The following is a 20,679-nucleotide window of genomic DNA, read 5'->3' as shown; positions in this document are numbered from 1 at the left end:
CTAGGGTGAGCTCTAATCCAATATGATTGGTGACCTTTTAAGAAGAGGATGTTTGGGCTTCCCTGGTGGCACAGTGGTTGAAAGTCCGCCTGCCGATGCAGGGGTCACAGGTTCGTGTCCCGGTCCGGGAAGATCCCACATGCCGTGGAGCGGCTGGGCCCGTGAGCCACGGCCGCTGAGCTTGCGCGTCTGGAGCCTGTGCTCCGCAACGGGAGAGGCCACAACAGTGAGAGGCCCACATACCGCAAAAAAAAAAAAAAAAAAAAAAGGAAGAGGATGTTTGCCAGATACAGTGTCAGCTGCCATGATTGGTTAAAAAAGCAATAGTGCCAACTGCAGTCCACACAATAGAAAACCATCACTCTGAAACATTTCAGTGCGTGTCTTTTGCTATATAGTCAAAGGTGCTTTCTATCCCCCAAACATCACTTTAAAGCAGGCAAAAGATACATACCATGTCATGGATTAAAATATGAAGGTGAGGACGGAAGCATCAATGAAATGCTGTGTTTTCGAACATTCAGCGATTGAAAGCCTAGATACATTTGGACCTGAGTGAGTTCCTCTCAATGACTAAATCTTACCCAGCATCGGCTGAGACGTTCCCTTTAAAGACAAGCACTAGCTAGCTCGGTGCTTTGTGAACACCTAGAGGGGTGGGATAGGGAGGGTGGGAGGGAGGGAGGGAGACGCAAGAGGGAAGAGATATGGGAACATATGTATATGTAGAACTGATTCGCTTTGTTATAAAGCAGAAACTAACACACCACTGTAAAGCAATTATACTCCAATAAAGGTGTTAAAACAATAATTGCTACGATTTATGTCAAAAAATAAAAATAAAAAATAAAGACAAGCACAGACAGAGGTGAAAATAAGAGCAAGCAAAGTGGAGAAAAGGATGGATGAAAAAGCAGGTTTGGCTTGTTTCCCCACCTGGGTGTTTTACAAAGCCCTGCCCTCGGCTGGAAGACGAGTCAGGAGCAGGCAAAACAGGAGAGGAAGAAAAGACCTTTCCAAACTAGGGCAGAGGAACAGGCAGAGTGAGTGGTAAGAACAGCAGCCAGTGTTCCAACATCAGCAGAGGATCTGCCAGCTCGAAGGGGGATTGTTTCTCAAATGCCACCCCTTACCCGCCCTCAGATTGCTAAGCCATCCAGGCACCCCCGGCTAGTTGTCCACATTCGTGTGCAACTCAAGGGTGTTCTTCTTGTGCTTGATGCTGACTGCCAGCTCATGCCAAGGTCCACCCCTTTCAACAAGTCAGGCCTTGGGCCCCACAAAATCCTTTGGGACCAGAAGCAGTCTGGCTCATCCAGTGCCTTGGCCTCCACCCTCAGGGCCCTCATGCAGGACCCTGTCCCTATCCCAGGAAATCTCACACGGCAAGTTTCTGGAGGTGTTTGCAACGTGATGAGGCTGCTCCAATCCCAATTCAGGAAAGACTGAAAATCACAGTGACGATAGGCATGAATACATCTGGAAGCCCCGCAGGAAACCACTGAGCTGAGCTGCCCTCTCTGCTCAGAAAACCTCTCCGCTTCCTCAGATTTCACCAATGATGATGAGTTTGGGGTCCCAAGTGCCTCCTTAAATCATTCATACTCTTCACTGAATTCCTCTGGTTTTGAACTAACACCTGCTTCTTTCTAAGTTCCAGTTAAGCTGAGCCTACACAGAGTAAATGGACATTGAATTGGGTGGAAAGATGGGAGAGAAAGTGTTAGTGATGGGATACTTGGAGAGGGCTGGGGCAGGCTGATGAGCTGCCAACAAAGGGGACATAGCCGCAGGGTAACATGAGAAGAACCCTGGGAGGGGCGCCCTCCAGAAGTCAATGGGGGCTCCAGAAAGGCAGGGAGAGGGTTCTGCAGCCTTCTGCCCATCTTGCGGGTGACAGTACATCCTTGGGTAGCTCAGTCCTACACCAGACAGTCCACCGCATCCTGACACATCACCCCTTCCCTCCAGACGTCTGCCTAGAGAAGCAAATGGATGATGGCTTAAAAGCACGGCCTACAGTCATTTCCCAGTAAAAAAAACTACGGAAACCTTGCTGACTTCAGATAGATGACAGTCTACGCAGTACAAGACGACAGAGGGCATTTTTAAAAGTATTTTCGCCGACTGTCAAAGCCAGGCTGGAAGAGCAGGCACCCTGACCAGTCCTTGGTCAGAAGGTCTCTCTTCTTACGAGCTGTTGCCATTCCCACTCATAGCTTTCCTCGGAGTCCTTCTGTGCTGGCAAAGAGACAGGGACCAACGGGAAAAAGCACGTCCCTGAGTACGTCCTGTGTTTAACAACAAACTCAACGGCTGGGGGGGTTTATCTCCACCCCTTGTACCTGGTTTCAAAACTTCCTGGTAAATTCGCCAAGGCTGGCAAAAAAAGTAAGAATAAAAATCAGTGCCAAGAGACAAGTACACTCGGCTGCACAATGAAACAAAAAGTATCTCTGAGGACTTCCTCCTGCTCGCCCCTCCCTGGTGACTGCCCAGCATCCGGGCCTGGGGAAGCAGCACGAGCATGTGGATCTTCCGGTTCCTGGAGCCCCAGCCAGGACTGACAACACGGGGTGCAAACACACACTGCCCACCTGTGTGCGGTCTCCTAGCGCAAACTGCATCCGTGTAGAAGGAATGAGGTGAACGGTGGCTCAGGTCCTCTGAACCTGGCTCCAAGCTGTTTATGTTTTGAAGCTTTGTCTATGCTTACTTTACTGTTTTTAATATTTTAATTTTATTGGAGTATAATTGATTTACAATGTTGTGTTAGTTTCAGGCGTACATCAAAGTGATTCAGTTATACATATACATATATTCATTCGTTTTTAGATTCTTTTCTCATATAGGTTATCACAGAATATTGGGTAGCGTTCCGTGTGCTCTACACAGGTCCCCGTCAGTCACCTACCTTATATAGAGCCGTGTGTGTGTGTTCCTCCTAAGCTCCTGATTTATTCCCCGCACCCCACATTCCCCCTTTGGTACCCATAAGTTTGTTTTCGATCTCCATAAGTCTGCTTCTGCTTTATAAATAGGTTCATTTGTATCTTTTTTTAAATTAGATTCCACACATGATTGATATCATATGATAACTTGTCTTTCTCTGCCTGACTTACTTCACTTAGTATGATAATCGCTGGGTCCAGGCTCCAAATTACTTAATAATAACAATGACAACAGCAACGTGGTAAACAAGCTTGGATGTGACTTTACCTCACCTCTTTTCTAATTAAACAGGACGATTATTTCAAGAGGGTAGACTCAGTTTGTATTCATAAGCCACCTGACCTGTCTCTCCTATCGCAAAACCATCAAAGGGCGCAGCTCCCTCCAGGGCGGTAAACAGCATGGTGTAATAATCATGTGACAACAGGTACCCAGGAACTGGGTACCTAAATGGAAGGGTGGTTTCATATCAAGAAAAATACGGTCTCCTTCCAGAACACTTCGGCGATTTTAGGACTGAAAAGCCACAGATCTGGGCCCCCATCAGAACCGGGCAGGTGCTGCCATTCCCGCTCGGCATCCACTCAAAACCAAAAAGCTGTACTTATGGAGGACTCCTCGTAAGCCTTCAGAGATTCCCCAGCTGAGCACATTCACACCGTGGAGACCCAGCGCGCCAGGATCCAGGGCTCTAGCGGGCTCTGTGCAATTAAGAGCCATTTTCAGTTATTCTAAGATGAGCAAAAGACCAATCAAAGGAAGAGGCGGGGGCAGGGTGGTGGGGAGGGTGGGGAAGAATCGAACAAATACGTCTCTGTTAATTACCATGTGAATTCACAGGCAGCTGGAGGGAAGGCGAGCTTCAGAGAAAGAGCCTGATCTACTAGATGAATCTTATAATGTTCAAAAGATAAACACCAAGTGACTGCTTCATGCACATTCTGCCATTCAGTCCATTTGGCAGGATTCCTCAAAGTGTGCTCCAGTCCTCCTAAACTAACTCTCATTTCTCTCTCTTAATCTCTCTTTTTCTCTCTCTTCCTCCCTCCCTCCTTCTTCCCACCCCTTCTTCCCCTTTCTCCAACATACCCACACTAAAACAAGACAGATTAGAAAGACCTAAGGAAACAGCCACCACAAAGTGTGCTGTGAAATAATTATTTTATACGAAATATATGTATACAGAAGCAATACACACATATAGTCTAAAATCGCTTTCAAACAGTACAGAAGACCATAAAGTTAAAAGAAAGTGAAAGTACCCCTTTCTCCATCCACGTCTACTCCCCAGTGGTCACCAAGGCTAAAAAAAGTTCATAGGTAACCTTCCTACGAAGAAATCTTATTGCTGTATATTAGCATACATATGCTTTTATACAAATGGGATCTCTTTCTACACAAATGGGATAATATTATACATGTCCACTTAGCAATAGATCATAACTATCTTTCCAAGCCAGTATCTATAAATCCTACCCTGTTACTTTTTAACCAGTACCTTCATCAAATATTTTTATTTCCAGATTTTTACTTTTCAAAACACTACTGCAGAGAACGCATATCTTTGTTTAACTGTGTGAGAATATCCATAGGATGGACTGCAAACACTGGAACTGCCGGATGAGTTGACATAACTTAGATTCAATATTTAAGCTACTCCAGGGACTTCCCTGGTGGTCCAGTGGCTAAGACTCCGCGCTCCCAATGCAGGGAGCCTGGGTTTGATCCCCGATCAGGGAACTAGAGGCCACATGCCGCAACTAACACGCGGCACAGCCAAATAAATAAATAAATAAATATTTTATATATATATATATTTGGGCTGCTCAACCTTAAAAGAATTTCAAACCAGTGAATGGGGCCAAAACAACTGTTGCGAAAGCAAAGGAGCTATTTTGATCACAAGGGATACCACTCTGAGGTCACCACTTCCCCTGGGCTCTCTTGGGTCTCAGCCAACAGGAAAATGTAGAACTGTACTGAACGCTGCCACAGGCTGGGCAGAGATTCCTCAAAGCGCAATAGCCTCATCAGCTTCTATGCCTTCAGTCCAGCTTTATATATTAAATAGTAAATCAAGAACATGAATGTGCCTTCAACTGGAGAGGTGTAGCTGTCCATGGGCAACAGAGATGATGTCATTATTGGATTGGGGAAATAGTCAAGAGGTTCCAAGGGAGAAAATGGGAGAGTAGGACTCGCCGGGCCTTGGCAATGCATTAAATTCTACTGCAGTAATCTACACAGATTATTTCACTCGGACTGAAATGTCTAGAGAGCCCTATCTTCCACTGCTAATCTGCTGGCTCTGTTTGGGTAACTGCCTAGCCCCTTCAATTTGAGCCTTTATTCGAAATATCTCCCTTGGTCTCAGTCGCAGATTCGTCTAATATTACACGGTTCTGGATTTCCCTTGATTCCATATTCTGCTGCCTGCCCTCCCGAATCCCTGCCTGTGTCCAGTTCCTGAAGCTACAGTTCACCTGGGGGTGATGTTCAGAAACCTCTATCTACCATCATCAAGGGGCAGGGTGTCCTAACCAAATCACAGGAATAGCTTTATACTGGAGATGAAAGCACCAGGTTATCACATCTGGAGGCCAACAGCAGTTAACACTGTATATGTAACATACTTAGAGCAGCATCGGGTACACAGTAAGTGTTCCATAGATGGCAGTTGCCATCGATCTCTGATCCCTCTTTCCCAGTCACCTTCTAGTGTGGTCACTCGTTTCCTTTACGTATTTCATTATAGGGGAGAGGCTGGACGGACCGGTCAAGTTTATGGCCCATCAAATGGTTACGTGCATTTGGGTTTATACGGCAGTCTCTTGCAAATTTGATGAGCATTAGTAAAATCCACTATGATGGTTCATTTTATGTTCCAACTTGGTTGGGCCACAGTGCCCAGATATTTGGTCAGTCATTATTCTGGGTGTTTCTGTGAAGGTGTTTTGTGGATGAGATTAATATTTAAATTAGTACACTCCAAGTAAAGCAGATTACTCTCTATAATGTGGGTGGGCCCTACCTAATCACTCGAAGGCTCTAATAAAACAAAGATTGGCCTCCTCTCTGCAGGAAGGAATTCTGCCTTTGGACTTGAATTGCAACTATTCCCTAAGTCTCCAGCCTGCTGGCCTCCCCCATCAGATTCTGAATTCACCAAGCCTCCACAATTTTGTAAGCCAATTCCTTTAAAAAAATGTAAATAGACAGATGATAGATAGATAGATAGATAGGGATGACAGAATGATACAGATAGATAAGATAGAGAAATAGATAGATATAGGTATAAGTATAGAGATAAAGAGCTATAGAGATACCCATAGTATCACAAGCCTGTGAGCTTTGCATGAACAACCAACCAGGCTCCCTCACGCACATGCCCATTGTGTTGACCTAAGATAGTTGTGAAACTGAAAGTGGGTCCTTATTTTGATGAAACCAGAAATTCTAACTTAATGGCAATAGAAATCAGTTCGTCCTCCTACTGAATTGAGAGGCAGGGGATGTAGGAAGAACAGAAAAGAGTTTTCCACATTGTTGACCCTAAATTAACATCAAGACTAAAAAATATTAGACTCTCAGGGATACAGAGAACTGAAAACACTCATTACAAACCAAGCCTGCCTAATTGAACATTAGACACATTGTTTTTAATAAAATTAACCAATAAATAGACACATCAGGCAGAATTTGAACTTTTGTTGAAACAAATCCTGTATATAAAATAGCACAGATACATTTGAAAAATCAATCACACACTGTTGTTTTCTAAAGAAGGAAATAAGTTGGAAAGTGCCTTTTTTTTTTCTATAGAGTTCTTTTACCACATGATTATTCCTGCTCACATTTAAAATAAAGGACAAAGAAAATCATTCAGCTATCTGCCCTAAATCCTCAGATCCTTCTAGCTTTCCTTCTCCACCCCAAAGGGAAGGCATCGAACCCTGAATCAGAAGCCCATTTCTGGACACTATCAAGAAGAAACCTCTTCGGGTCTCTCTCTCACTGTCTTTTTTTTTTTTTTTTTTTTGCGGTACGCGGGCCTCTTACTGTTGTGGCCTCTCCCGTTGCAGAGCACAGTCTCCGGACGCGCAGGCCCAGCGGCCATGGCTCATGGGCCCAGCCGCTCTGCGGCATTGGGATCTTCCCGGACCGGGGCACAAACCCGCGTCCCCTGCATCGGCAGGCGGACTCTCAACCACTGCGCCACCAGGGAAGCCCCTCTCACTGTCTTTTAAATGAATAACTCATCAACATCAAAAGACTGCTGTGGAAATCCAGGCAATGCATGGAGGAGGCACCCTGACTCTATGACAGGCAGGCATTTCTGATGATCTCACTTGTTCTAGAAAAAGCCAAAGCTATCACTGGGTAGGTCATTGGAGGCTTAACTTGGTATTAATCCCTGTGTTTCAAATTTACAAATAGTCAACTATAATTTAAAAAAAATACAACTCTTGAGGCAGCTTTATGGTTTCTGTTTCTTCTCAGGCCCAACTGGTTTATGCAAGTTGCAAAAAAAACTAATGGAGAGATAGAATTCCTTATCAGTGAATTATCCTGCATATGCGCGCCAATAAACATGTGGTCTGCCTTCTGGAAATCCACCATCACAAGCACAATAACTCAGAAAGCCCAGAGGTGCAGCAACCTGTTACTGCAACAGTGAAGTTCTAGTAATGGAAAGAGATGGCCAGCTCCCTGCCCTTCTCCTACAGGCACGGCATCCTCCTGCAGGTCCCCAGTGCGTTGTACACCCTCTCTGTCACTGACCTGTCAGTACTCCCAAGGTGTACTATCTACTATCTTTCTGGGGCTCCAGGGGAAGAGGGCCAATGAGGACAGAACCGAAAGAGCAGTAAAAGAACCAGGGCCTGGCCATTACATTTTAGTATATGGATGCTTGAAAAAAACAGAATAGAATTCAGGTACAAAGAGCTCCCCCAGTTTTCTGACCTATTTCCCTTCCATGGACAGGCAGCTCAGAGGGAGGCTCTGTCAAGATATCAGCCTCTTCCGGGTTTACATCCCTAAGGCTGATATTCAGTGGTGGTGACTGGCCCACAGTTTCAACTGTCTCTACTCTATGTGGATGTGAAAACTGATCAATATGAAGTCATCAGCTGTTTTATTGATCAGTTTAGAGGTTAAGAAAGGTGATCTTAATAACAAGTGTTGGTGAGGATGTAGATAAATTAGAACTCTCATGCCTTGATGTTGGGAATGTAAAATGGTGCAGACATTGTGGAAAACAGTATGGCGGTTCCTCAAAAAATTAAACATAGAATTACCATATGATCCAGCAATGCCACTTCTGGGTATATACCCAAAAGAATTTAAATCAGGGACTCAAACAAATATTTGTACACCCACGTTCATAGCAGCATTGCTCACATAGGCCAAAAGCTGGAAGCAACCCATGTGCCTGGTGACAGAAGAATGAATAAACAAAATGTGGTTTATACATACAATAGAATATTATTCAGCTTTAAAAAGGAAGGAAATTCTAACACATGCTACAACATGGATGAACCCTGAGGACATTTTGCTAAGTGAAGTGAGCCAGTCACAGAAAGACAAATATCGGGCTTCCCTGGTGGCGCAGTGGTTGAGAGTCCGCCTGCCGATGCAGGGGACACGGGTTCGTGCCCCGGTCCGGGAGGATCCCACATGCCGCGGAGCGGCTGGGCCCGTGAGCCATGGCCGCTGAGCCTGTGCGTCCAGAACCTGTGCTCCGCAACGGGAGAGGCCACAACAGTGAGAGGCCCGCATACCGCAAAAAAAAAAAAAAAAAAAAAGACAAATATCGTATGATTCCATTAATATGCAGTACCTAAAGTAGTCTAATTCACAGACAGAAAGTAGAAAGGTGGTTTCCAGGGACTGGGGGAAGGGGTTATAGGGAGTTACTGTTTAATGGGTATGGAGTTTCAGTTTGGGAAAATGAAAAGTCCTGGAGATGGATGGTGGTGATGACTGCCCAACAATGTGAATGTACTTAATGCCACTGAACTGCCACTACAACATGGATAAAATGCCAAATTTTATGTTATTTATATTTTACCACAATTTTTTAAAAAGGTGATCATATATCCCAGCTTGTCTAGGGCAGCCCCAATTTATATCTTTGGCCTGGCATACTCCATATGAGCACCCCCCTTTCTTCTTAGTTAAGACCTTGTGACTGTGTCCCAAACTGGACAATAAAGAGTATGATCTCTCCGAGTTTAAATGACTGTTCAGTGTCATCTTAGGACATGGCAGAGCTATGACTCTCACCCGCAACTGTCTCATTCCAAAAGGCATGTTTTTCAGCACCTCACATGCTACTGAATATCTAATGATTTTCCCCTTGCCTGCATCGTTTTCTAATATTTGTTGTCTCAACTCTGTTGGCTTACACAGAGCTTTGATGCGCTACCTACTCGGTAAGAAACATGGATTACCTTAATGTTAATATCCAAAAATACTTAGATATTTTTTTAACGTTGAGGGTGGGCAAAGAATAGAAAAGAACCTCACAGACAGACAAACAATGTCTTCCGGTGGAGTCCAATAGATTTTTGTACCCAGAATGGTGCCCAAGGCGTTAAAAATTCCCAAGCAGCATCACCTAGAGGACGTTACATGCACTGCCCAATACAGGTTGATACTAAATAGATACTAAAGTCGTCCACTCGGTGATTCAGTCGGTGCAGGGTGAGTAATGGTTGACAAATACACAGACCAGAGCCGCTGCTCGGCAGGAAGTTAACACCCATTTGGTAACTTTGTCTTTGACCAAAAAGATTCCACTGAGACTCTTTCTAAGCTCAATAGAGACACGGGGGCAGCGTTTCCCATCATACAGGCTTCCAGGTCATACAGACTGAACTACGATCCCAATTCCCCCACTCCAACACCCTGGACAGAGGACCAAAAGCCTCTGATCTTATGTGTCACAATCCCTCTTTCACAGGGGTACTGTGAGGCTTCAGTTCTTGCCTGGAACACACGCATTAAGCCGCATGCTACTGCTGAGAACCCAACATAATCCTCCATAAGTATTATTACCTAGAACACAGAGGGTAAGACGGCTTGACTCTCAGATCCTAACGAGTGTTTTTATTCTCTCCCCCTCTAACCCAAACAGTCACTAGCAAAGTCAAATAAAGAATGGTTGCATTCAACAATCTGGATCATCTGGACCCCAAACAAAAAGGCCTTTTGAGAAGCCCAGAATGATCTAGAGAATTGCTTCAATTTTCCACTGTTATTTTGCTCCTTCACTCTTGGCGTAAAACTTGCAGCTCTATCGCCAACCATGGCCAGTGTTCACCCACTTATAGAGAAGTCAGATGGCCGGACCAGAGCGAGCCTCGTCCAGCGAGTGGAGACTTGCTAAGACGGAGCCGTGCAGAGTCCAACCGGAACATCCCACCTCCAAGCGCTGCAGAGCGATGTGGCTGGTACCCGCCCTCTCTCCCACCACCTCACATCCTCCAACCAAACATTCCAGTTAACTCTGTTTTACCCTTTCTTTTAGTACCAGGGATATGACAGGCTAAGCCTATAATCCAGACATTGCAAACAAACCCCTGGGAACTTCTGCTGCTATCTTAAACATTGCATAGGAACTGTTTACAATGCCTGGCAACACTACGCCAGCAGGGAGTCCTGACACACAGGAAGAGCAAACAAATTGTAAACCAGGGACATTTTATGTTTTTGCCTCTACAGTTTTAAAAAATAATATCATGTAGCTGTTCCCAGGGGTTCAGCAGAGGGAGGTTTTCAGGTTTTCACAGGATGGCTTGAGCCACACAAGCATCTGGTGTTCACATGGTTCCTGCCAGTGTATAAATACTGCTTTGCTCAGTGACAGGCGCTCATAATCAGAATGACAAACATTTCCGAGCATGCAATTACTTAATAGCTTTAAAAATAAGCCTAGAATTTCTATCACCGATTATGTCAAACAAACATCTCCTATTTTGAACCAGCATAGTCCTTAAAAGTGTTTATGAAAACGATTTGATTTTCAGCACTTACATTCTTAATTTTATTTACTTTTTATTTTTGGCTGCATTGGGTCTTCATTTCTGCGGGCGGACTTTCTCTAGTTGCAGCCAGCGGGGGGCTACTCTTTGCTGCGGTGCGCAGGCTTCTCATCGCTGTGGCCTCTCTTGTTGCAGAGCACGGGCTCTAGGCACGCGGGCTTCAGTAGTTGTGGCTCGTGGGCTCTAGAGCACTGGCTCAGTAGTTGTGGCTCACGGGCTTAGTTGCTCCGCGGCAAGTGGGATCTCCCTGGACCAGGGCTTGAATCCGTGTCCCCTGCACTGGCAGGTGGATTCTTAACCACTGTGCCACCAGGGAAGCCCAGTACTTACATTCTTAATCAAAAATGTAAAAGCCTTCTTTAACAGAGTAAAAATCTTGAAGCCATGCACGAACTCCTAAAAGAACTATTACCGAACCTTCAGAAGGGGCACCAAATAACACATCAGAGAACACTGAACAAAGAGACGAAGGGATGGGGCTTCCCTGGTGGCGCAGTGGTTGGGAGTCCGCCTGCTGATGCAGGGGACGCGGGTTCGTGCCCCGGTCCGGGAAGATCCCACATGCCGCGGAGCGGCTGGGCCCCTGAGCCACGGCCGCTGAGCCTGCGCGTCCAGAGCCTGTGCTCCACAACGGGAGAGGCCACAACAGTGAGAGGCCCACGTACAGCTAAAAAAAAAAACAAAACTGAAACCCTGGGTTGCAGTCTTAACCAGCTGTACTCACTGTGTAAATGCATAATTTGGGAAAAGTGTATTATGACTGGGACCACTTCCTGAACTGCAATCACGATCCCCAAACCAAACATAGTTCTTATTCCACCGATGTGAGAGTCCCTTTCATATCATTGGTTTCAAAAAGTCACAGAAATAGGCTTTGGACAGATTCTGTTCATGCATTTTGAAAGCTACATGGGATCACAGACAATATCTAGTCCCCTCTAACAATTTCAATCGTGGTGCTCATTATATATTTTGTCTCTGGATTCATAAAGCCCAGATTCAAATCCTGACTCCATACCTTCAACTGTGTGGCCTTGGACAAGTTGCTTCAAATAGAAATAATAACGGCACCCACCTCACAGTTGTCGTGTAGAGGACTTAATTAATCTATGTCAAGTGGTTGAACAGTGCTTGTCACTGTTTTCACTATTATCTTGGAGGACAAGATCGTTCAGTGTGATTAGAATTATTTATACAAAATAAGTAAATAAGGTACAGTGATATTTCATTAACCATTACTAAGCTCCCTAGAACAGAGTGTTATGTGAAGTACAACTACGTTGATGAAAATGAACATAAGGATAATGATGTAGTGACATGACTTTGAGGTTGTTTACTATTTCTTCGGTACGCAGGCCTCTCACTGTTGTGGCCTCTCCCGTTGCGGAGCACAGGCTCCAGACGCGCAGGCTCAGCGGCCATGGCTCACGGGCCCAGCCACTCCGCGGCATGTGGGATCTTCCCGGACTGGGGCACGAACCCGCGTCCCCTGCATCGGCAGGTGGACTCTCAACCACTGCGCCACCAGGGAAGCCCAATGTTTACTATTTCTTAAACATAAAGTATTTTACAAAGTCAAAGACGAGAGCAAAATTTTTTCACTACTTGGAGATCTGTAAATGCATCAGTTATTCTGCTGACAGTCTTCAAGCTTTTGAAGGCTTGTGTAAATAAAAGTGGATTATATTAGAATTAAATAATGTTATTGTTTTATTTTCTGACACTGCAAGTAATTTTAAGTTCATGCCTTTGCTTCATTATTTGCTCTCCTATATGTCTTCTTTTCTGATTTTTTTTCCAATTTGGGACAACACAGCGAATGTAGCTTTAACTATATTTGCAGCCCTTCCTCCACCAGCTCCAGATTCAGAAAGGGAATGTAGGCGGTGCACACACTGTTTTGAAATTACTCTTCATTTTTCATAGAATTCCAAATATGGACGTTCCTGGGTCTTTCACGCTATTGCTACTCAAGAAAAAACATAATGTTCAGTTTTCCTTAACGCCTTGCTTGAGCTTCTAAATTGTATCATGCAAAAATATCTGGGGTTTCTTGTTCCTTAGTAGGTGGAATTTGTTCTTCCCTCAAAACTAAAATCCTCCGTTTTATTAAAATTTGTACCAATTTTACCCTGCATGAAAAGGAAAATAAGCAATATGAATGTTCAAACTTAAAACAACCCCAGCTTCCCCCTTCTACCTTTTAAATCAATGGTGAGTTCATTTTTCAATCATACTGAACAAAATAACAATAATATTAAGTAGTAGTCGTCCTTATTGTAAATGTTCCTTATATATCAGTAGCCCATAAACGTATTTTGTTTAGCTGACACACTTTTTTAATGTGAGCTATCATTTAAAAATCTGGACATTTTATATGTAAGTTTGGATTTTTAGCTTCTCTTAAAAATCCAAAGTTCTGGCAATTCCATCCTCAGCATGGCAAACAGCTATCTGGAGCTTAGCAGCTGCTCCTCTTAAACACTGAATGAACTCCCAATGCTAGTGAGTTTTGCACCCTGAAGTGTTTTTCCTAGGTTCCCCCAAGAACGAAGCACTGTGACAATTCCAACATTTTAAATACACACATACTCTTTTTTTTTTTTTTTTTTTTTCCGGTACGCGGACCTCTCACTGTTGTGGCCTCTCCCGTTGCGGAGCACAGGCTCCGGACGCGCAGGCTCAGCGGCCATGGCTCACGGGCCCAGCCGCTCTGCGGCATGTGGGATCCTCCCGGACTGGGGCATGAACCCGCATCCCCTGCATCGGCAGAAGGACCCCCAACCACTGCGCCACCAGGGAAGCCCCACACATACTCTTTGATCCAGCAATTCTACTCCTGAAAAAATAATGGCAGGGCACACAAGTATATATGGATACCCACTGTAGCATTGCTTCTGCTCCTAATAGCAAAAAACCTGAATCAACCTAAATATGAATAGGGACTGGCTGAATAAATGATAGTGAATTCATGCAAGAGAATACAAGAGAGCCCCCAAAACCACTAAGGTAAATCTACACATGTTGAAGTGAAAATATGTCCAAAATATATTATTAAGTGGAAAAAAAGCAGGGTACAGAATGATATGTAATGTATGATCCAATCTGTGGGAAAATGAATAGATATATTAATATATTAATATATGCTTTTATATGCATTTCAAATTTTTGGAAGAAAATATATGAAACATTTTTTAACCATGTATATATATTATGTATGTATGTATACACACATACCTTAAAATATATATTTTATATATACCTTGTGTATGTATATGTTTTTTTTTTTTACACCTTAAAAAAAAGGAAGCACCATGAACAGAGACATTTCATAACATTTCATGTAAAATCATCATCATCACATCTTCATGTTGTTGACCTGACGGCCTGTCCTGGTTGCAGAGTTCCTCTAGAGTTAAACTTGACTTCATTTCTTAGGCAAGGAGAAGAAAAAGCCTTCGGGGCGGGATGAATTGGGAGACTGGGATTGACATATATACACTAATATGTATAAAATAGATAGCTAATAAGAACCTGCTGTACAAAAAAATAAAATAAAATTCAAAAAAAAATCTCTGGGGATGGGGTCCAGGAAACTTATTTTCAAAGTAATTCTTATATACGCTCAAGTTTGAGAATCACTGTTATAAAAAGTTCCCAAAAATGGGACCTGTAGCCATTTAAAGTAGAGGTAAAGTGTAAGACAGAGACATGATCCGTGCCGCTGAGAAGTTTACCAGTCAAACTACGTACAGAACATTTCTACATCTGGAACTCACTCGTTGTACACTACTCCATTAAATATGAATGTGAGGTGCTGTATATATACATGTTACACAACATTAAATGGCCTAGATGACAAAGTAGTGGTGTACTTGTATTCAAATCAAGAAGAGGTTTTTTCCAACATATTGAGGAAAATATAGGAGAAAAGACATTGCTTCTATGCTTACTTATTTCTTCTGTACCAGAATAATAGAGGATTGAATTTCAGCTAATAAGAAAAAAAAGAAAAAGAAAAAGGAAAAGCCTTCTGGAAGGCCCTTCACACAGGTCCAAGAGCAGCACAGAAATGACACGGCGGCTGCTTTGGAAGCCATGCTTATTCAGAGCGCTTTGCAGCTCACGTTGCCTCCTCTACTGCCTTTTCAAAAGTAAAGACAAACAGGGCAGAGAGACAGGAGCTCCTCCAGAGACAGCTGCCAGGCTCAGGGCAAACACCCTTCAAGCCCCTTTCACATCTGGCCTGAGGCCCTGCGGAGACAGAGAAACGTGTGCTATATATATGTATATCACTTCCCTATTGCTGTCACAGCTTTGCACAGAGTGGAGAAAGAAAAGGAAGAAAAGAGAAGAACTAGTTCCATTCTCACCAGCAGAAACCCTAACTGGTCAGCCCAATACAGCAGGGTAAGGATTAGCGCTTCCCATTAAAGGGAAAACAAGGTCATGCAAGAATTCCTGTCCATATGCTCAGGAAGGGCAGCCAGGATGGCTATTCCTGGCCTGAGCAGCCTTTATCATGTCCTTTAAATGTTACCAGTGGAGGAGGGGATAGCAGGGGGGAAGCCAGGGGTAGCGCAGTGCATGGCCACTAATATGTTATGCCTCTGACTTAAGCGCTGTGATGGATATCTAGCAGGAGTTGTCCCTACTAGCACTCCACACCCAAGAAAGGATGCTCATCAAAGCCACTGCGGGACTCTCCAGCCTACTCTTCAACCCCAGGCCTCAAGAATCAGAGGCAACTGTCATTCCCCACCTCTCAGCCCACCTCCAACCCCCCAAAGGCATCCCAAGTCACACCAGAATAAAAGGACCGGGACACATGACTCTTCTAAAGTTATCATCTCCTGCTAACGCATGTTTTCGGGGGAAAAACAGTTAACAATTCCCCCGCAATAAACCTGCTCCCATACATACACACTCTGGTGCTTTTCTTCATAGCCTAAGCCTGAGATTTTAAATGTCTCTGTTCTTCTCAATGACTATACGATACAAAGGAAAACATAAAGTGATATCTAATATAGGCATCTACTCAGAACTAACAGATGAACACAGAAGTTAGAAAACTTAGCTTGTATTACTTGGAAAATGATACACATAATATTATATTGTATTATGATAGTACTATAATACTACATTTGGAATAAAGGAGAAAATAAAATATCATCCCTTTTGCTGTTTTCTCTTCATTTATGAAGTTGTCTCCTCAGTATTCTGGTGTTCTCATATCAATGACTTTGAGTAAAAGAGTGGTTTCAAGGCTTATCACAAAAATCACCTCAAATATGGCAGATACGCTGTTTGATCCATAAGCACAATTTAAGAAGATACAAACAGAGAAAAAAAAAAACAATTCAGGCCCCATTAATTCAGAAGTAGTGATGATGCAAAGTACCTCTCAACCTTCAGTCTGAATCTTTAATGGTGGCTTGCTAAACAGTTGGAAAGATTAGAGATGGACTGGTTAAGCCATTTAAGACCATAAAGTATTTTCACGATCTGAACAGCACTGCCTTGCTGTTTCCCTACTGCTGTAATTTGTATCATTAAAGTAACAATTAGAAATCAGTCTTATCTGTGTATTAAACAGGTGTACCAAGACCAGCTAAAATTAGCAACTAGATGCTGCTAAAAGACCTGCCCTACCTTTCACACATCTCATCCTTCATTCTTTCCTCTATTCTAAGCTGGTCTTCTCCGTTATTGCTGTTTTTCACTGGACATTATCACCTGTGCACAGCAAGATCTCAAAAGGTGCTTACCTCTGAATCTTTGGCCTGTTGATTACGAACAACGATCAAATTGTAGAGGATCCTGTCATCGTCTGCCTCTGTGTGGGACACATCGTGAGGCACACTCCACAGATTCTTTTCATCATCCCTCGCCAGCGTGGCTCCAAAGGAAGAATATGGATTATCGCTATGGGATAAAAGAGGGGGTATAAGGGCTTTGTAATATGTATTAAATATGATATATACATCATATGTAGCTAATATATAATATAAATAAAAATGTATATAATATAACATATAAATATATATATTCCTAACAAAAGAATCTGAATTGTCTTTAATAATTAAGTATAACACAATAGAACAACAAAGAAACCACTTTAAAAACCACAGCGGGATTTCCCTGGCGGCGTAGTGGTTAAGAATCCGCCTGCCAATGCAGGGGACACAGGTTCGAGCCCTGGTCCAGGAAGATCCCACATGCCGTGGAGCAACTAAGCCCGTGCGCCACAACTACTCAGCCTGCGCTCTAGAGCCTGCGTGCCACAACTCCTGAAGCCTACGCGCCTAGAGCTCATGCTCTGCAACAAGAGAAGCCACCGCAGTGAGAAGCCCATGTACCGCAATGAAGAGTAGCCCCCGCTCGCCGCAACTAGAGAAAGCCCACGCACAGCAATGAAGACCCAGAGCAGCCAAAAACAAATAAATAAATAATAAAAACAACAGAGGACAGATACAACAGGATACCTGGGCAGAGGAAATTTTACTATGTTAAGTGTGAAATTTAGCACAGAGTACCCCAGCAGCTAAGAAAAAAAAAAGAAATCCAATGGGGAATAGAATTCTCATGATTAAAAGAAGAAAACAATTAACATGAAGAGATGAACTTTTTACTGGCTCTGAATTCAAGGAAATGCAGTTAATGTAGAGTGCAATGGTATGGAGTATCTGTCAAATTCCCTACAACAAGAAAACTAAGTAATAAACATGCACATCCAAATACTTTCAATAAACAATATGGGATGTTGCGTAAGGATTTCAGGAGCCCCATGTTGTATATCTGTCTCATGGTTTACCCTCTACGAGGCAGTATCCATGCTCGGGCTTAGGAGGAGCTGAGTGGCAGAGCATCATCCCTAGGACATGCTTATACACAGACCTGGTAAACTTCCGTGGGACTGGTCAGGTAGGATCATGCAGGTGTTATCCCCATCATCTAATAATATGCGTGAGGCACTGACCCCATGTTAATTACAGGGCTCAATAAAATTGTGAGCAACACGGACATGGTCCCTATCCTTGGACCTCACTAGAGGGAAACACAGTAATGAATGATCACGTGACTATATAATTAAAAACTGTGAGAAGTTCTATAAAGGAGGAGTTCAGGGAGCTGTGAGAGCTAGCGAGGGTAGCAACAGGTGGGCATTGTGGAAAAGGGGTGCTTGAGCTCTAAGCTGAAAGACAAGAACAGAGTTCCAAACAAAGGAAATGGCATGTTCAAAGGCCCTGGGGTGGGAGGAAGCAGGATGTATGCATGAGAAGAAGGGGGATGTTGGCTAGTGAGTGAAAAAGAAGCTGAGGAGGCCGTTGGGGCCAGATAGCCCTGGCTTTGTAGGCCGTGTTTTCTAACATTCTTCAGAAATGTGGTCTTTATTCCTAAGAATGAGGTAAGATGAGGAAGGGTTTTAAGCAGGACTGTGATGTGACATGAACAGTATTACATCTTGAAAGATCTTTCTGGCTAAAGTGTGGAGAATGCTACAGAGGGGTGAAGAGTGGACTTGGGGGATTCATTAAGATGCAGCTGAGGTAACTCGGGTGAGACAGGATCGGTATCAAGATCAGAATGACAGCGTGCAGCTGCAGAAAAGTGCATTATCTGGGAGCAGGAGAGGGTAGAAGCCCTCTGGCTTTTCACCTGTGTGGTGAGTGATGCCCTTGTCTGAGGCAGAGCTAGGATGCCCCACAGCCAAGGGGTGGCAAACACATCTGCAGGTGTGACATGAGTGAAGAGCAAATGAGGACAGACAGTGGATACCAGATAAGCAGACAGCACCTGGGAAGGAGGGATGAGAGTAACTGACAGCTGGACTGAAGGTAAATGTTAAGGTTTAAACAAACATGAAATACTCAGAAGTTGGCACTAAGGAGATCTTGCCACTGAAAGCAAAGTCCTGGTCACGAAATTGGGGCTCAGCACAGGAACCCTCCCATCAAGGGAAGGGCTCCAGTGCTTGAGTGATGGGGTACAGGTCAGGCTTGAGAGAGCCAACCACGGCCCACTTGTGAAAACTGGGGAAAAGAGGGGATGGGATCTTGGAACCAAGGCCGGCAGGAGGCCAGCTACCTAAATGGATGCTGGAAAGCGCTTTTTAAATCCCTCTAGCTGAGGTTCAGAAGTGGAGGGTCTGAGACTGGGCAGTGATCGGAGTTATGGAGAAAGAGTGACTTACAGGGAACCAGACACAGCTCGACCACCGTGTTCTCAGACCTGCCGGCTTTTCCCTTAGCCACCTGGCACCGCAAAGGCTGAAGTACAGAGAGACCCACTCCTCTTAAGAATGATAAGCCAGTGAAAGAGGAGGCGAATGAGGCCTTGGTGCCCACATGGGCTTTAACGAGCACGTCAAACTCATTCATTCATTCATTCAGTTGTTTGTTTATTCAACAAGTGTATACTGGTGCCGGGATGGGTGCTCTGCAGACTCGAAAATAAAGAGCACATTGTCCCTGCTGCTGGTGTGACTATAATGGAAGGAGGTAAGTATTTTTCCTTCTTAAGTGCAAACAGGAAATTGTAGGAACAGGGAAGGAGTGACACATTATGTTTGATGAGAAGGAAGTTCGAGAAAGGTTTCGCGGAGGCGACGACATCTAACCCAGACCTAAGGAGTACACAGTCTTTCCTCAGGAAGAGAAGCATGGGGAAAGGTGTTCCTGGCAGACGGAACACCACCAGCAGTGTATGGAGGCTTAAGGTGCCGGCAGGGCTGGGGAATTCCAAGTGTTCACGCAGGCCCACCACACAGGCCCAGAGGGAGGGAAGAAAAGGTGATTTGGGGTCAGACTGAGGATCTGCTGCAGTTCAGCCTTTGTTCTGTGAATGGTGACCAGTTATCAAGGTGGTTTTGAGCCTTGTCGGGTCTGGGTTTTACAGAAACAGCCCTGGACAGAGAAGGAACAGAGAGAGAGCTCAGGAGGCTGTCACAATCAACTGTCACAAGAGGGTAGGTGTGGCTTTCCTGCCATGTTCTTTGAGTTCCTAGTGTCAGGGGGCTTCAGGACCACTGTTGGGGAGGAGTGGGGCAGGAGATGGGCAGGGCTGCCCGGGCAGAGAGAGAAGGAAGCCGCTCTGTTTAAACCTCATTTGTTAGAGTTACAAGGAAGACTTCTTTGGGGCATAGGAAAGGTGGAGTTCTATTGATAAATAAGTACAGGTTTAATTCTAAACGTTTCAAAATACTGGTTGGGGTGAGAGCGAAGGAGGGTGTGGGCTCGAGAACAAGAGGGGGGAATAGCTGCGAGAGGATGGGTTCCAGCAGCATCACAGACTCTCAGACGTGGCCGCCCTGGTGACGGTGATGGGTGGCACAGAAGTGGAAGGAGAGGAGTCAGTGCTGACCGTGTGAGGGCGATGCCTTTCCCTGGGACGGCTTGGAGGAAGCCAAGGCCGACCTGCAGGCCTGCAGGACGTGCAGACAGCAATCAGGATCTGGGCTTAGGAGTGAGGACAGGGCGGGAGATCGAGACTTGGGAGAAATGCTCGTGCATCTCCATCACTGCAGAAGCCAGGGGATCAGAGGAAGCGTCTGGAAACAAGCAGGGAGTGACGAAAGGAGCAGGGGTGGAAAGCAGACTGGAGAGACCAGGGGAGCCCAGAGAGAGAGAGAACACTGGGACAAAGACGAGTTCCCAAGAGCAGGCAGCACTGCAGTGTC

General features: G+C 44.6%; 1 protein-coding gene across 1 annotated transcript in view; it reads right to left on the bottom strand.

Annotated features, from left to right (window-relative positions):
• MREG (melanoregulin) overlaps positions 1–20,679 on the bottom strand; it is a 67,294-nt gene that overhangs the window by 26,359 nt on the left and 20,256 nt on the right. The window contains exon 2 of the mRNA XM_030852709.3: positions 16,769–16,925. Coding sequence (XP_030708569.1) covers positions 16,769–16,925 — 157 coding nt within the window. The remainder of the gene's footprint in view (positions 1–16,768; positions 16,926–20,679) is intronic.

The sequence above is a fragment of the Globicephala melas genome, chromosome 7, assembly GCF_963455315.2.
Source record: "Globicephala melas chromosome 7, mGloMel1.2, whole genome shotgun sequence".
Taxonomy (NCBI): Eukaryota; Metazoa; Chordata; class Mammalia; order Artiodactyla; family Delphinidae; genus Globicephala; species Globicephala melas.
The sequence above is the reverse complement of the archived record's forward strand: the minus strand, read 5'-3'. Positions and strand labels throughout refer to the sequence as shown.